This window comes from Monomorium pharaonis, chromosome 1 (genome assembly GCF_013373865.1).
Source record: "Monomorium pharaonis isolate MP-MQ-018 chromosome 1, ASM1337386v2, whole genome shotgun sequence".
Classification (NCBI taxonomy): Eukaryota; Metazoa; Arthropoda; class Insecta; order Hymenoptera; family Formicidae; genus Monomorium; species Monomorium pharaonis.
Window position 1 is genome coordinate 35,624,461 of NC_050467.1, and position 14,880 is coordinate 35,639,340.

Here is a 14,880-nt window from a genome sequence, read left to right on the forward strand (position 1 = left end):
TTGCCAAAAAAAAAAATCAAAATATGTTTGATTGATGGAATCTAGTTATTGCGAGCGCTAAATACAAAATCAAAGTGAAAAATATTCAAGTTCAAAATGGTGGACGCAATAGTTGTCGAAAAAATCAAAATTTTTCTGATTAATAAAATTTAGTATTTGAGGATTACATAGGTCACTGGATATGAAATAAAATAGTTTGCTATTTCGCTAAATGTAGCTCAATATAATGAAATTGGATTAGATCTGAATTTTAACATTTTTTTTATTTCAAATTTGAATTCAATCAAAAAAACCTTTAAATACCTTTAAGTATCGTAAAAATTTTCTTTTTTCTCGTGCTTATAAGGGTACAAACAAGAACATTCTGTGCACTGTCGTAGGGATCAAGAATAAATCTATTGGATTTTTTTAAACTCATCGATACACATACAAAATTAAAATAATTGTTTAATTGAATAAACTTCCGAAAAATCTACACCTTCGATTTTTTTGAAACTGTGTATACTTACGTATTTTGACGCACTGATTAGAAAAATGATAGTGAAAATTGGCGCAAAATTGATTTTTATAGCGGAAACCATGAAAAAACCATTAAAAAAATCATGATTTTTTTTTCATTTATTTCCATAAATAATGGGAATTTCCAATTTGAATTAAAAATAATGATAGTTTCTTCAAACCTTGATATAAGAAACTGTAAAAAAATATAGAAGAAATCAACTGTCTGTTGAGAAAATTGTAGAATACTTATAAAATGTTTTGCTGATATAAATACATTTGAATTAGATGTCATACCTAAAATTTATTGTTAATTTTTACACCTGCTGGAATATTGCTTGTCACACATAATTCGTAGCAGTAAAATTCTAATAATATCTTCTGGAAAATTTAAGCCTTATTGCCAAACATTATTATCACTATGAATAAATATGAGTTTTGACATTACTACTAGAACGATTTTTGTAAGAAATGTTTATTATATTGTTTAAAAGAAGTTAATTTATTTCAAGAATTATATGAATTGTGAAAAAGTCACGTAATTCTATATATAATCTAATCATTTTATAATAATGATAATCAGGAAACTTTAATAATACAATAATTACTTTCTTACTTTGAAACATTGATATGTATTTTATTCGAGATTGCTTGTTGTATTTCTTTAAGTGTTATTATTACGAAATAGTGAAGTACAATACTTTTCACTTCTTTTGTTCAATGCCACAAACCAATATAAATACATTTTGCCAACGTTTGAATCATCTGGTTCCTCATTTAAACCGGCACGGATTTGCATGCGTGACGAGTGACCGTAAGAAATTAAAAAAAACTATATAGACAGATTAATTGATAGAGAAAATGATGAAAACTCTTTTAATTCCAATTGGTTTCTGATTAGATTTTATCATAAAGATTCGGTCAAAGTTTGTGATTGTTTTAAGAGCTTGTTACGGAGAAAGTTGAATAACGAAATTATATGTAATCTTATGGATAACAAAAATAATGATATCTTAATAAAAAATGGGAAGATCTGAAACTTAGCAATCATTATCACTAATTGTAACATTATTCATACCAATTTTATCTCATTACGAGACTTATTTATTTAATGTTTTCAAACAATTTTAGTGACAAAAAGTGACAATGTTCTAACTACATCAGGGTGGCAGTACAATAATGAATTTTTAATCGTTGGATTTTTGCCGTTAACACTCTTCTTTCAGAATGAATTTGTTATTTATGTGCATGTAAATGACAAAATCCATATTCACGTGTAAATATGGACTTCTGTCTTTTGTTTAATCACAAACAACCAGATCTTAGATATTTGAAGCATAATGTCCCGAGGCAGCTGGCGCGAAAGTGTAGAGCGCATAAAAAACCAGACGCTTGTTGCGCCCTGAAAGCGTTCAAGTCCAAGGTTTTAAGCTTGGAGAGGAGTATTGCTACTCTAAAAATAATATATCGTGTCTTCGAGAGAGAGAGAGAGAGAGAGAGAGAGAGAGAGAGAGAGAGGGGGGGGGGGGAGAGAGAGAGAGAGAGAGAGAGAGAGAGAGAGAGAGAGAGAGAGAGAGAGAGAGCGTGAGCGTGTAGATTCTGAAGTCTGGACAAATATCAGACGACGACGACGAGAACGACAGCATCATTATCTGACATTATTCTTTGTCTTGCTCAGGTTAATCTTGATTTCACCTCAGGAACTCTTTTTGTTGTTTAGATCAAACCTCGCTATGGCGCTCAGCCCCTAAATTAAACTCGTCATCTTCTCATGGCAAACAAATGTTCTCATAAACACAGTAACACCAACATATTCTTTGTGACAAATTGAACTACTTTCGTACTTGATCTTTCATTTTTCATGGGATGAACTCATTGTTTCTGTTTCATTTTAAGTTCAGGAGATAAAGCGAAAGATAGAGTTTATCTCACTATTCTTTATAAAATAAGAAAATTGTTAAAACAATGATTTGTTCTTTCTAATTGTGATTCCACGCTGTGTTCTTTTCTTTAAGGATATATTACGAAGAAAAGTAGTTAAAAGAAACGATTTTGATATCATGATATCTTAAAAAAGAACGAACGTCAAGAAGAATTCATCTCCCCTATTTTCGGTGTAACTAAGTATAGTCTGTTTGATCGATTAGGATGATGAGACGAAACCGGCAGAATCCACGGGTGCAGAATCAGCCTCCGCAACAAAGGAGATCGAGCAAAACGCCTCGTCTGTGGAAAAGCCCTCTACGCCTACTAAGAATTCTAAGGAGAAGGAAGGACGAAAGGGGATTTTGGATGCTATTCGAATACCTCTGGTATCATCGGTTTTTCCGAGGAGAAAAAAAGTAAGTGTCTTTTGCACTGAAAACTATCATTTCAATTTTCTTAAAGAAATATAACATGAAAATGTTTCCTCGGAAATCAGATTAAATAATTAGAAACTCTCGGTAATACTTCCAAAATTTTTCATGTAAAAATATGTAAAAATCTATAGAATTATGTATCGAAAATGTCCATGCAAAATTTTATATTGTATATTTTTATATAATTTTACATAATTTTATATAATTTTATATAATTCTGATATAATTCTATAACTTCACAACATGCTTTTATACGAAAAACTTTTTATTGAGAAAAAATTATTCATATATAATCATATATAATTAATATATAATTATGTATAATTATTGTATATAATTGTAAATAAGCAATTTTTTCCCGATAAAAAAATTTTTATACGAGAGCATGTATAAATCTATAGAATTATATCAGAATTATATAAAATTATATAAAATTATGTAAAATTATACAATATAAAAATATACAATATAAAAGTTTGCATGGACATTTTTGATACATAATTCTATAGATTTTTACATATTTTTACATAAAAAATTTTTCTTCTAATAAAAAAAATTATTTAATTAAAGGTATTAATTAAAAAATTAATCATAAAATAGATTTCTTTAAAACATTTAAAATATAAAATCTCATAAAGCATTAATTTTTTTATAATCGTACTGTAATGCTTTACACAAATGAGATGAATTAATTAGTAAAAAAAAATACACAGTTGCTTCAAAAACATCTAATTGCATGTTGCAAATAACTTTTATGTATTATTCGCAATTAATATTATGATTTATATTAGTTTACTGTAAAAAGTATTAAATAAACGTATAAAATATTAGATTGGACGAAATCAATATAAAATGTACATTTAAAAATTCCTGAGCTGGCCCCGGTCCACCATGTAAAAATAAAAAAATTAATAACACAAAATTACGAGCTATTTACGAGCCCCTACATCCAACAAGTTAAGATTTTTGAGCTCATTCCGAGTAGGAATTTTTTGTGAAGGAGGGGGAGTTGAGTCGACGTCGAGCTTTCAAGCTGATATAGTTGCAATGTTTGAGCTCATCTCTTTAATCCTCAAACAACCCCCTTACAAAACAAATCCTCTAAACCTCCCCAGCACAAGAGAGAACTATATAGCTCTATCTGCTCTATGAAATTGGCAGGACCAAATCAGTAAAATCGAAATGCGACCTAATGAAATATTTTATAAATTGAGGTTTATTAGGTTTACTTTTTTCCCTTTTTGTACCATCAAAATTAATTTTGTACTTTGTGCTGTTTAAGAAAAAATCGTAGCGGTGCTAACTTAATATGAAGCTAGTAGGACCACAAAAAAAATTTTTTTTAATTTAAATAAAGTAGGTATAATTAGTACTGAATATGTACTAATTTGTACATTCAAAACACATCGAAAAATTTTTGTCATCCCCTTAAAACAATCCCTATTTTAATTAGCCTTAAAAGTAACATCTTTCTCCTCCGATTTCTTAAGAATTAAATTTACGAATCGTTACTTCTTAAGTAACGATAACGGGTTACTTTTGAGAATCAGTAACGAGTAACAGTAACTAGTTACTTTTTTGACTCGGTAACGAGTAACGGTAACGAGTTACTTTTAAAAAGTAACTTTTCCATCCCTGAAGATTACACATATATAAATGAAAAATTAAATTACATTAAAATAATTATATTACAAAAACTTTATTGTATTTGATATTTTTGTTATTAAATAATATTTTTATAAGCATATGTAGATTTGATAAATATAATGTAATGATATGTTTCAAAAATAACTACAATGCCATGCGTTTTAAAGTTCCCGTCATGTGACAATTTTAACTAGCTTTATCACAAGAACAGAGCAAAAATAGATATTTTTATAAGTTGTTTCACATGTTATTTTACATATATAAAAATTAGTAAGAACTGTAAGTTTATATTTATTTATAAAAATATTATTTAACTTTATAAATGTACATATACATGTGTATTTTACAAATAATTAGTTAAAATTAAAAATTAAATTGTAAAAAATTTTTTTATTAACTAAGTTAAAGGTTATCAACTGTATAACTTATTAACTTTTAATTTCTCAACAAATTACTACCTAACTGTGATTAAAATATACATTAAATATATCTAATAATTTAAAGTAGCTAAATCGACAGTGATATTAAAATAAAATATTATAGTTTGATCATTAACCTACCATTCTAAGTTTTATCTTCTTTAATGCTTTCTTTTTAGGATGTCGATGCTGAATTAGGACAAACCGGTGCTGCTGGATTAGCGAGTGTTGAAACACTTGATGATGGTGCTGAGAAGAGCCCTATTGCTAAGGAGGATGGCATGGAAACTGTTCGGCTCGATGGAGAAAATGGGCCCGACCGTGTCGAATCGCCAAAGCATCCTTTATTGTTCTGCATATCCATGCTCAGAAAACACGTGGTTGTCTCAGGTACGAGAATACAGAATTTATTCTCGTAGTTTTTAACATATACTGCACAGACTTCCGTAAAGACGTCTGTGCTGTAGAACGTTCTAAGGATATTCGTGCTGATTTTTATATAATAAATATATTGCAGTTACATAATAACAAATTGAATTTTGGACCGATAAAAATATGAAACATAAAGATAAGTTGTTTACAGTTTTTCGAGAAGGAAGAATCTGACAGATGCTTTTGAATATCAACACTATTAAATTCGTCAATTTAAGTTATGATTCATTTATTTCTAGCCGAAACTATGTTTCAAGACCGACAAAATTGTGGTGCACAATTCATATGAATTAAAAATAGATGGAACTATTGTAATAATATTCCCAAATCATACGTCACACTACAATCTAATACAAATATTGTAGAAACATTACATTGTGAAACGTCACATTGTAATATCTCATTCAGTAATACAATTGGAATATTACATTGCGATATATCATAGTGTAATGTTGCAGTTGTATTATTTTTTGTAATAATTAATATATCTTAAAGATCCTTTTTCACGCGACGTGTATATGTATACAACAATAATAGTATATTAATTATTCGATCGATATATGTTTTAAATATAAACATAAAGTTAAGATCACCTATTTCAATTTACAGTGGATCTTTGCGTGCTGAATATAATTTTTCTATTAATTTAATATTCTTAGCTTGTATAACCTGCGCGTCGACAATTTTACCGTACTGTGTGAAAACATATTTATCTGTACTGATCAAATAAGTAAGATTGATACCTTTAAATTGATCAACAGTGGTGAGTCTGCTAATCCTGCTCAGCGTCATCATTATCATTTGCATCGCCTGTGCCGGACCTAGAAGAATCTCCACCCAACCCCTAAAGAATGGCAAATATATCGAGGCGGTGACATCGTGCGGACCGGTGCAGGGAATTCTAGAGGACGGCGCTTACGCATTCCGCGGTATTCCGTACGCGATGCCACCGGTCGGTAATCGTCGCTGGCAACCACCCGAATCTCTAAGTCGTATCGAACACTGTTGGAACGGCACTTATTTGGCGCACAACGCCTCAGAGAGCTGCTGGCAGCGCGAGACATCCGGTCGCATGGACGGCGTCGAGGATTGCCTCTATCTTGACGTATTTACACCAATGGTCGGATACGATTATCCATTACCTGTGGTCGTTATGATCGGCGCCGAGACCTTGAGTGGCGGCTCACCCGGAGTAATGCAACCTTCAGCTAAGCTGGCGCGTGTCCGCGACATCGTATTCGTGCGACCAAATTTCCGGTAAAGTATATTGAATTTATTATTCCAACGTATTTTTTTTCCTTTTCCAATCACAATTGTTTATATTTTAAATCTATAAGGCTTTTTGAAAGTTACCTTTAATTTTTTCAGTTTTTTCAAACTTCCGTTAGAATGAAAAAAAACTTGAAAAAATGTGCGTATGAATCATTATAATACTTTTTTTATAAACACTGTTTATAAACTGTTTATAAAAAAAAGTTTATAATGCACCTGATTTATATACACGTTTTTTTAACAAAGAAAAACTATAGTTTCTTCTTTATAAAAATACATTTTATAAGAAATGAGATTTTCCATAAAAAGTTTGATATTTTTGAGAGAAATGAAGAAATTATCGTATAATAAAAAATATTTTAAAACTTAGGAAACTTTTTAATGTTTCTTTTTATGTTTTTATGTTTTAATGTTTGTTTTTATGTTTTAATAGTTCATATTTATGTAGTACAGAAAGATTGTAGAAACATTACATAAATATACCAATGTAATAATGAAACATAATAATAACGAAGCATATATATTATGAAATGTTACTATAATATTGTGGCAACGTTATAGCAACATTAAAATCGCCACCCTGAGAAGTATTGCGATGTAACATTACAATGATCTTACAATGTAATAATCTCACATCATATTTTTATAATAATGCAATTTATTATACTATAATGCATTGGCTGCATTATCTCGTATATTATTTTGTAAAATATTTATTTTTTGATAATAATATATTAATTATTCGACCGATACATGTTTTTAACATAAAGATAAAGTTAAGATCGTCTATTTTGATCTGCAACGGATCTTGGCATGTTGAACATAAATTTGTTATTAATTTAATATTTTTAACTTATATAAATTGCGCACAGACAATTTGGTCAATCTTAAAACATAGTTACTAGCTAGATATCGATGTTCAAAATCATCTATAAAATCTCCACCTTATATAGGAAATCTTACTTTAGCTTTATGTTTGAAACATGTATCGATCAAATAATTAATATACTATTATTGTATATACCTATAATACATGTCGCTTGAAAAAAGACGTTCTTCAAAATACACTAATTGCGAATAATAAAGGAAAAGGTGGTAATATGGCCAGTGCGGATAATATGGCTACCCATATTATCTCCGTTATTAGCTGATGATGAATTCTAGTAATTATTTATGATATCATTTGTTTAGTAGCCTACTGTTATATAATGATACTAATATGACAAAACACAACAATCAACATTTGTTATAAGGCATTTTTACTTTTAAGAAAATTTCGAAAATTTTTTAGGCCCGGTTCCACAATTCACGGTTAAATTAACTGGCCGATTATTCCATTGGAATTGACTAATCGTATTTGTTAATTTTGCTTAACGACAAATACGATTGGTCAATTCCAATGGAATAATCGGCCAGTTAATTTAACTGTGAGTTGTGGAACCGGGCCTTAAAGTACGTTTTAACATTTAATTACACATACTTTCTCATTCTTTTTAAACTTAATCGCATTATCACCTAAATATATGTACACTTGAGTACTTTCTCATTATTTAACTCTTTATTCGGCTGTATATGTATATTTTGAATTATACAAAATTAAACGATGATATAGGATGTTGTCAATATAGTCACCTAAGTGTGCTAGTAATATGGGTATAGTAAATCACTTTTGAGATCTCCATATCCATAAAATTCCTTGATAAATCGATTAAAGGCTTAATTTACGGCTGTTAATTTTATTAATATAAATCCTTTATATGAATAACGTTCTTTAGATTAAAGTTATTTTTATTTAACTTCCATTAAATGTGAATAAAAATCATCTGTTTCAATATAACAACTTATTTTATATAAATATATATGTTTCTAACAAAATACTGTGACCTTTTTAAATAAAACCAATTTTTTTACATTTATTTGTGTGGTGGCCATATTACCCTCTCTATTTCTCTTCGGCCCATTATGTAGTATTGTTATATTTTTATAAATAATATATAACATAATAAATATTTTATAACATTGAATTGAAAATCTAATGAGCAACACTTTGATGAACATAATCGTAAAATTTCAACTCAAAACGTTGATTATTAACAAAGTTATTAAATAAAATATAAATGGTTGACTATATTGCCACCTTCTCCTCTACCATATGACTCGGTAGTCGAATTGGGAAGATAACTTTACAGAATGATGGGAGATTCAGGTTCGAATCTTGACCGAGGTATTATTTTTCTTATTTTCGCAATAAATTTAGTTTTTTCAGAAAAGTAGAGATTTTAAAGATGTTTCTTAGTATTGATATCTAGCTAATTGTGTTTCAAGTGGCCTGTTCTTTTTAGCTGCACTGGTGCAATGGTGCAACAAGTTAAAGTGAGACAAATATATTTTTTCTCATTTTAACTATTGCAGCAGTGCAGCAGTGCAGCTAAAAAGAACAGGGGCTCTATTTTTAAATTCATTTGCAAGAGAAACGTATTCGCAAATTCTGATCTTACAGAAAAGTTGGAAATTTATTGGCTATCGTATGGCTATTAACCAATAAACTTACAACTTTCTGTTAGAGCGAGTACTTGCGTATACGTTTCTCTTGCGAATGACTTCAAGAATCGAGCCCCTAGTCTAAGACTGACAAAATTGTCGGCGCGCAGTTCAAATAAGCTAAGTATATTAAATTAATAGAAAAATCATGTACAGAATCAAAATTTGCTGTAGATCAAAATAGGCGATCTGACTTGATTTTTTTACTTTTTGATTCTATCTTCATATTTTTTATGTAGAATAATATAAGAAATCGATTAATTTATATATAATTACAGTTTTGTAAAATCCACTAATGTATTTACAAAATATAATTTAAGAAAATATTTTTTTTTTTACATTAATCTACTTATGCCTGTGTGAGCGATATGTGTATAAGTTTAAAAGTAAATATTTTACGAAATTTTTTATATTTTATATTGAATATATATATTTTTTTATTAAAACAAAATTTAAAATATCTCAGAAAGTTTTTAATTGAGAGAGAGAGTGAGACAGAGAGAGAGAAAGAAAGAGAGAAGCTTAATTATAGTGTTTGAAAAGATCTCAAGAAAGGTTATAAGAATGTGGAATAAAAAATAGAGGATTCTATTAAAAAATTCAAGGGTTCTATCAAAAAATTCATATTTTTCTAATATTAAATTCTTATATAGATAAAACTAAATTAGTATAGACGCAATTACTTATATGTGATTGCAAAGTAGAAAATTGAGTTATCCTATATATCCATATATATAATTGCAACAATTTTTTGATACTTTGGGTTTGTTGTATGTTAATCAATAATACATTCACTTGCAGAATATAATACATATTTTGAAGATGATTATGATAGTTCATCTGAATCAGAATCTGAAAATTAAATTTCTTAATTTTTTGAAATTCTTTTTTTAAGGTTATTTTTCGTAGGGTTCATTAAATTAATTTTTTTTACGCGGATTTTATGCGCGGTACTTAAAAATTCTTCTGCACTAAAGGAGAAATGAAATAAATTATTTTTTTTAAATCAGAAACTTCTAAACTTCACAACTCGTTTTAAAAACATTTATTATTATTTTTAAAATATTTTCAGCAGTTTCCTGTGAAATTAATATGTGCTCTTTTTATTTCAACTTCAAATAAGATAGCAAAACGTGTTTTATAGATTCTTTTCTTTCAGACGAAAAATGACGATTTTTACACGTCCTTGTTTATATAGAGATTCTGGGAAATTACGTAAAGAATTCTAAAAAAAATTTTTGCCAGGAAATATTTTTTCTGTTCTTATCTTATCTTATTAACAAAATTTTGTTGACAAAATAATCAGTTTTTTATTAACTGATTCACTGTTAACATGAGTTGAAGGCAGTTAAAAAAATACTTAATAAAAATACATAATTAAAACATTTATTATATTTCTTTAGGATGGGAGTTTTCGGGTTTCTAGCGGTCGAGCCTCTCACTAGAGCGACGCATCCTCCAACTTCCGGCAACTACGGACTGTCAGACATTATAGCGGCTCTTCAATGGGTACAGTTGAACATCGAAAACTTTGGCGGTAACAAGTCATCCGTTACTTTGTGGGGACATCGAGCGGGTGGCACTCTTGTGACAACGCTGATCGGCTATCGTAAAGCCAAAAATCTATTCTCGAAGACGTGGATATCCAGTGGTAGTGCGATTTTCCCAGGCAAAGAGCTGGATAAATATGAGGCCATGAACAAACAGTTCCTTGACTCGATTCGCTGTAGCGATGCTGCTTGTCTTAGAAGTAAGAGTGCCGAAGATCTCATGGACGCCGTACCAGAGACGTGGTACGTAGGTAACATAGGTCTACCGGGAATGAAGGAAGGAGGACTCTCCTATGAAAAGAGACACGAATGGCTCGTTCTTGATGGCACGATTCTCCAAGAGCATATTGGCCGGATATTGTCGCAAGAAAATCTTACGGTGAAGGTGGTGATGGGTACTACCGCGCACTCCGGCACTCCAATACGATACTTGTCGCCGAACTCCACTCTTGAGACTTCGCAAGTTGAGAATATGGTACGAGAATCCTTACTTGGAACATCGGGCTTTGCAGATGAAGCTCTGAGGTGAGTGATCGAACGCTACGATTAACGGTTGATGGTGTATTAACCTTTTATTGATATATCTTTTTTTCGATCAAATATACTAGGTGGGTTTGACACACTGGGTGGGTCACACCCAGAACATTTTTTTAACAACTGTTCTTATATAAACCATTCAATCGTTATAAAAAAGTTATAGATTAATTTCAAAGTTTCTAGAATGCACTGCAATAGTTTTTCTATAAAATCTTATAATAGTACAGTTTTTGTAAACAAATTTTTGCTTACCATATATATGTCGAAAAAAAATGAGAAAAATTTTTAAAAAATTGTAACTTTTACAGATTTTAATATTAGAAGCTAAACATTTACAGAGTTGTTATTTAAATAAAATATTTTGGCTAAAAAAATTTTTTATTTTGCATTTGGAAGGTAATAGGCTGTTTTGATAAATGAAAAACCAGAAAAGGAAAAGGTACAGCGTCAATTGTTACCGTATAGGTAGCTCATCCAGCATGTCAATGAAAGATTAAGATTATTTTAAATTGAATAGCTCGGTTTGTTTTAAGTAATAGGACAATAAACTATATGAAAAATTATTGTTACAATCGATACAATTTTAATCTAACTTGGTCTTCTTTAGTAAAAAAAAATTATTACATTAAAATGGAGTAAATAATAAAATAAATATTAGCACAAAACATATGGTAATTAGCAACGTGATTGAGCTATGAATCGGAGTATTTTTTCATTTTTTATTTCAATTTTCCTTGTTTAAATGGTCATTGCAGATTCTATGTTCTTATTGTACTGTTAAAATGTAAGCGTTCAATTATTTCTCGCTTGAAGGCGAGAAAGAATTGATTTATATGAAACTCAGATTAGGATCCTCCAAAATTTAATTTGACGAATTAGGAAGGTCAATTTTAATAAGTTTATATTCGTTAAATTTGAGTTTTTTTATTGGAAGTTAGGCTTAGAATTTATCTAATTCTGCTATTAATAATAATGGATCGTGATTTAAGAGCTTGTTTAATTTGATATTTTAATCTTTTAATTTTTTCACGTTTACCACCTTTTTGGAGCATCTGAAATTTAGAAATCTAGTTTAAATTTCCTGTTGCCACACTATTGGCAGAGACAGGATTCAGGTAATCTGTTGCCAAACTATTGTCAGCGACAGAAAGATCTGTCTTCACACTCTCGGCAGCAACAGAGTTTAGATTTAGAGATTAGATTTGGATCTGTTGCCACACTAATGGTAGTGATAGAATTTAGATTTGAATCTGTTGCCACACTAATGGCAGCGACAGAATTTAGCAAGGATTTTAAAATAAGCTTTAACAAATAACTTGAGTTAATTCCCAGCAAACACAAAGTTACATGTAACGTGCTTGTTAGTTGTAATTTCCCACTCAATAATCTAATTGCAATATAACACGTGTTATATTACAATTACATTGTTAAATGGGAAATTACAACTAACAGGTACGTTACATGTAACTTGGTGTTTGGTGGGTTACCTTTATTCAAAAACTGATTTCGAAACAATAAACCGAAGGTTATTAAAGATCTGGCTGTCGCTACAGACTAACTGCAGACTTACAGGGTTACTTCGTTTACAATGATTACGGTAAAAAACTTTCACCAGAGCTGATTGGAAAAAACTTCGCATTTAGCGTTTTGATCCTCTTATTTATATATAATTTCTCCCAACATTTTTCTCCTACGCAAACTTATTTCCTAATGGAGGAGGAAGGTTTTGTCTCAGGTGTAACCCTATGCTCGACCGATTACGACTCTGATATTGGCACTCGATACCATCAAATAAGAAATCAATATTCTTTTACTGTTCATTGCGTTCCAATGCTTTAGAGTTTAGACTGTTTTAAAATAATTTATCGAAGCTAATATTTATTATTTTCAATATGTTTACGCGTACTTAACCCAGACAGCACATGTAGATTATGAGAACGATAATAGGATATTGCGAAAGTATATTGCAATATTCGTATAATATTAGAGATACGTCTGTGATATGGCGAGTATATACTCATAACGTACTATGTCCGCGTTGCCTTATCCCATAGAATTTCGCTGGCAGTTTATGAGAATATACCGAATATATCTTAAGAATGTTATACGTATGTCTAAAGTATATCTTCAGTATATTCACAATATGTCTACAGTATGTTCACATTATATGGGCTCATGCATAATGAGAGGAATAAGGAACAAGGAATTAAACATACAGAATTAGCAAGAAGAAATAAGAAGAGGAATTAATCATTTTGCACATCAGGAAGCTATCGCGAGAAATGAAGCGTAATATCTGTTGAATACCCCAAGGTGCTTTGGGAAATTATGCTCAGATAATTGTAGGTTATAACCTAAATAATATATGTATATATACAATATATATATATTATTATAGTTTACGTTACTATATTATATCTTATGTACATACCAGAGTTATCTGGGCGTAATTCCTGAGAAAACCACGTTGTCCGTGAGTTCGTGTTCGCACGTTCACACCCTACACTTCACCACGTGTCTGCATCACACGGCAGACGAAAATGCGTAACGTTACAGATCATAGATAGCGTTGACATGATTCACTTTCGATATTACGTGGATATTTTGGAAATATGTGATAGATATACATGAGATATATCATAGGATATTTTACGGATGTTTTGAGTATATTAGATATAATCTCAGTATATTCGGTAGGAGTTGCGAAGTTCAGTCGCTATATTCTAAGTTTATCTTGAGGATATATCAAAATGACATTCTACTGAGACGTTATATGAATGTTTTACGTATATTCGGTATGATCACAGTACATTACGTATGAGAGTATAATATTCGTACGATATCTGGTGCTGTCTGGGAATAGACGATGTTAGAGACGTCATTAAATATTTTAACTCTCTTTCCTTGCAATATTACATAAGTATTACAATAATACAATTTCGTGATTTCACGCATTCCCACATAGCATGTAACGTAACTATAATATCAAAGCAATATTATTTTCCCATGGCAATATATTACAAACATGAAATATAATACAAACATTTCTAAAATATTACAAAAGTACCTAAATAATATTAAAATGTCCTTTAAAATAAATCACAATAATATGATGTTGACAAAATCACAAATGTATCATTAATATTAAATATGTAATATTACGAAAAATTAGTTATAAGTTATTAATTAAGTTTTATATTTGTAAGATATTGTAAACTCCAAGGAAGTGTAATAATAAAGGTACTATCCCAGGTAGCAAGGTGACGTCTAATTGACGGCATTTTTTGGTCATTTTATGACGAACCAGACGTCATAATGTCGAGATAAAATGACGTCTAAATGTCGTAAAACTGACGTACATTTGTCTCATCTTAACGACGTCATATATTGACGTCAAAAATACGTCATTATTTTCATATTATTGACGTCATTTTCAAGAAGCTAGTATCGTACATTTGACGGTATTTTATTGTTATTTTTATGAAAAAACATAGGTTTTTAGGTTACATTTAATAAAAACGACATTTTAACGTCATTTTTATGACTATCCCAGGTAGTAAAAGCCGTTATTTTGACGTTTTAGAAAATATTTCGGGTACATGTTCTATATATGCAGTACTTGCA

The 14,880-nt window shown here is 29.9% G+C and overlaps 1 protein-coding gene across 3 annotated transcripts in view; it reads left to right on the top strand.

Moving 5' to 3' along the window:
* LOC105840040 (neurotactin) overlaps window positions 1–14,880 on the top strand; it is a 57,658-nt gene that overhangs the window by 37,897 nt on the left and 4,881 nt on the right. For all 3 annotated transcript variants that reach the window (XM_012686764.3, XM_012686763.3, XM_036284335.1), the window contains exons 3-6: window positions 2,646–2,840; window positions 5,104–5,314; window positions 6,118–6,613; window positions 10,573–11,244. In XM_012686764.3, the coding sequence (XP_012542218.1) occupies window positions 2,646–2,840; window positions 5,104–5,314; window positions 6,118–6,613; window positions 10,573–11,244 (1,574 nt within the window). The remainder of the gene's footprint in view (window positions 1–2,645; window positions 2,841–5,103; window positions 5,315–6,117; window positions 6,614–10,572; window positions 11,245–14,880) is intronic.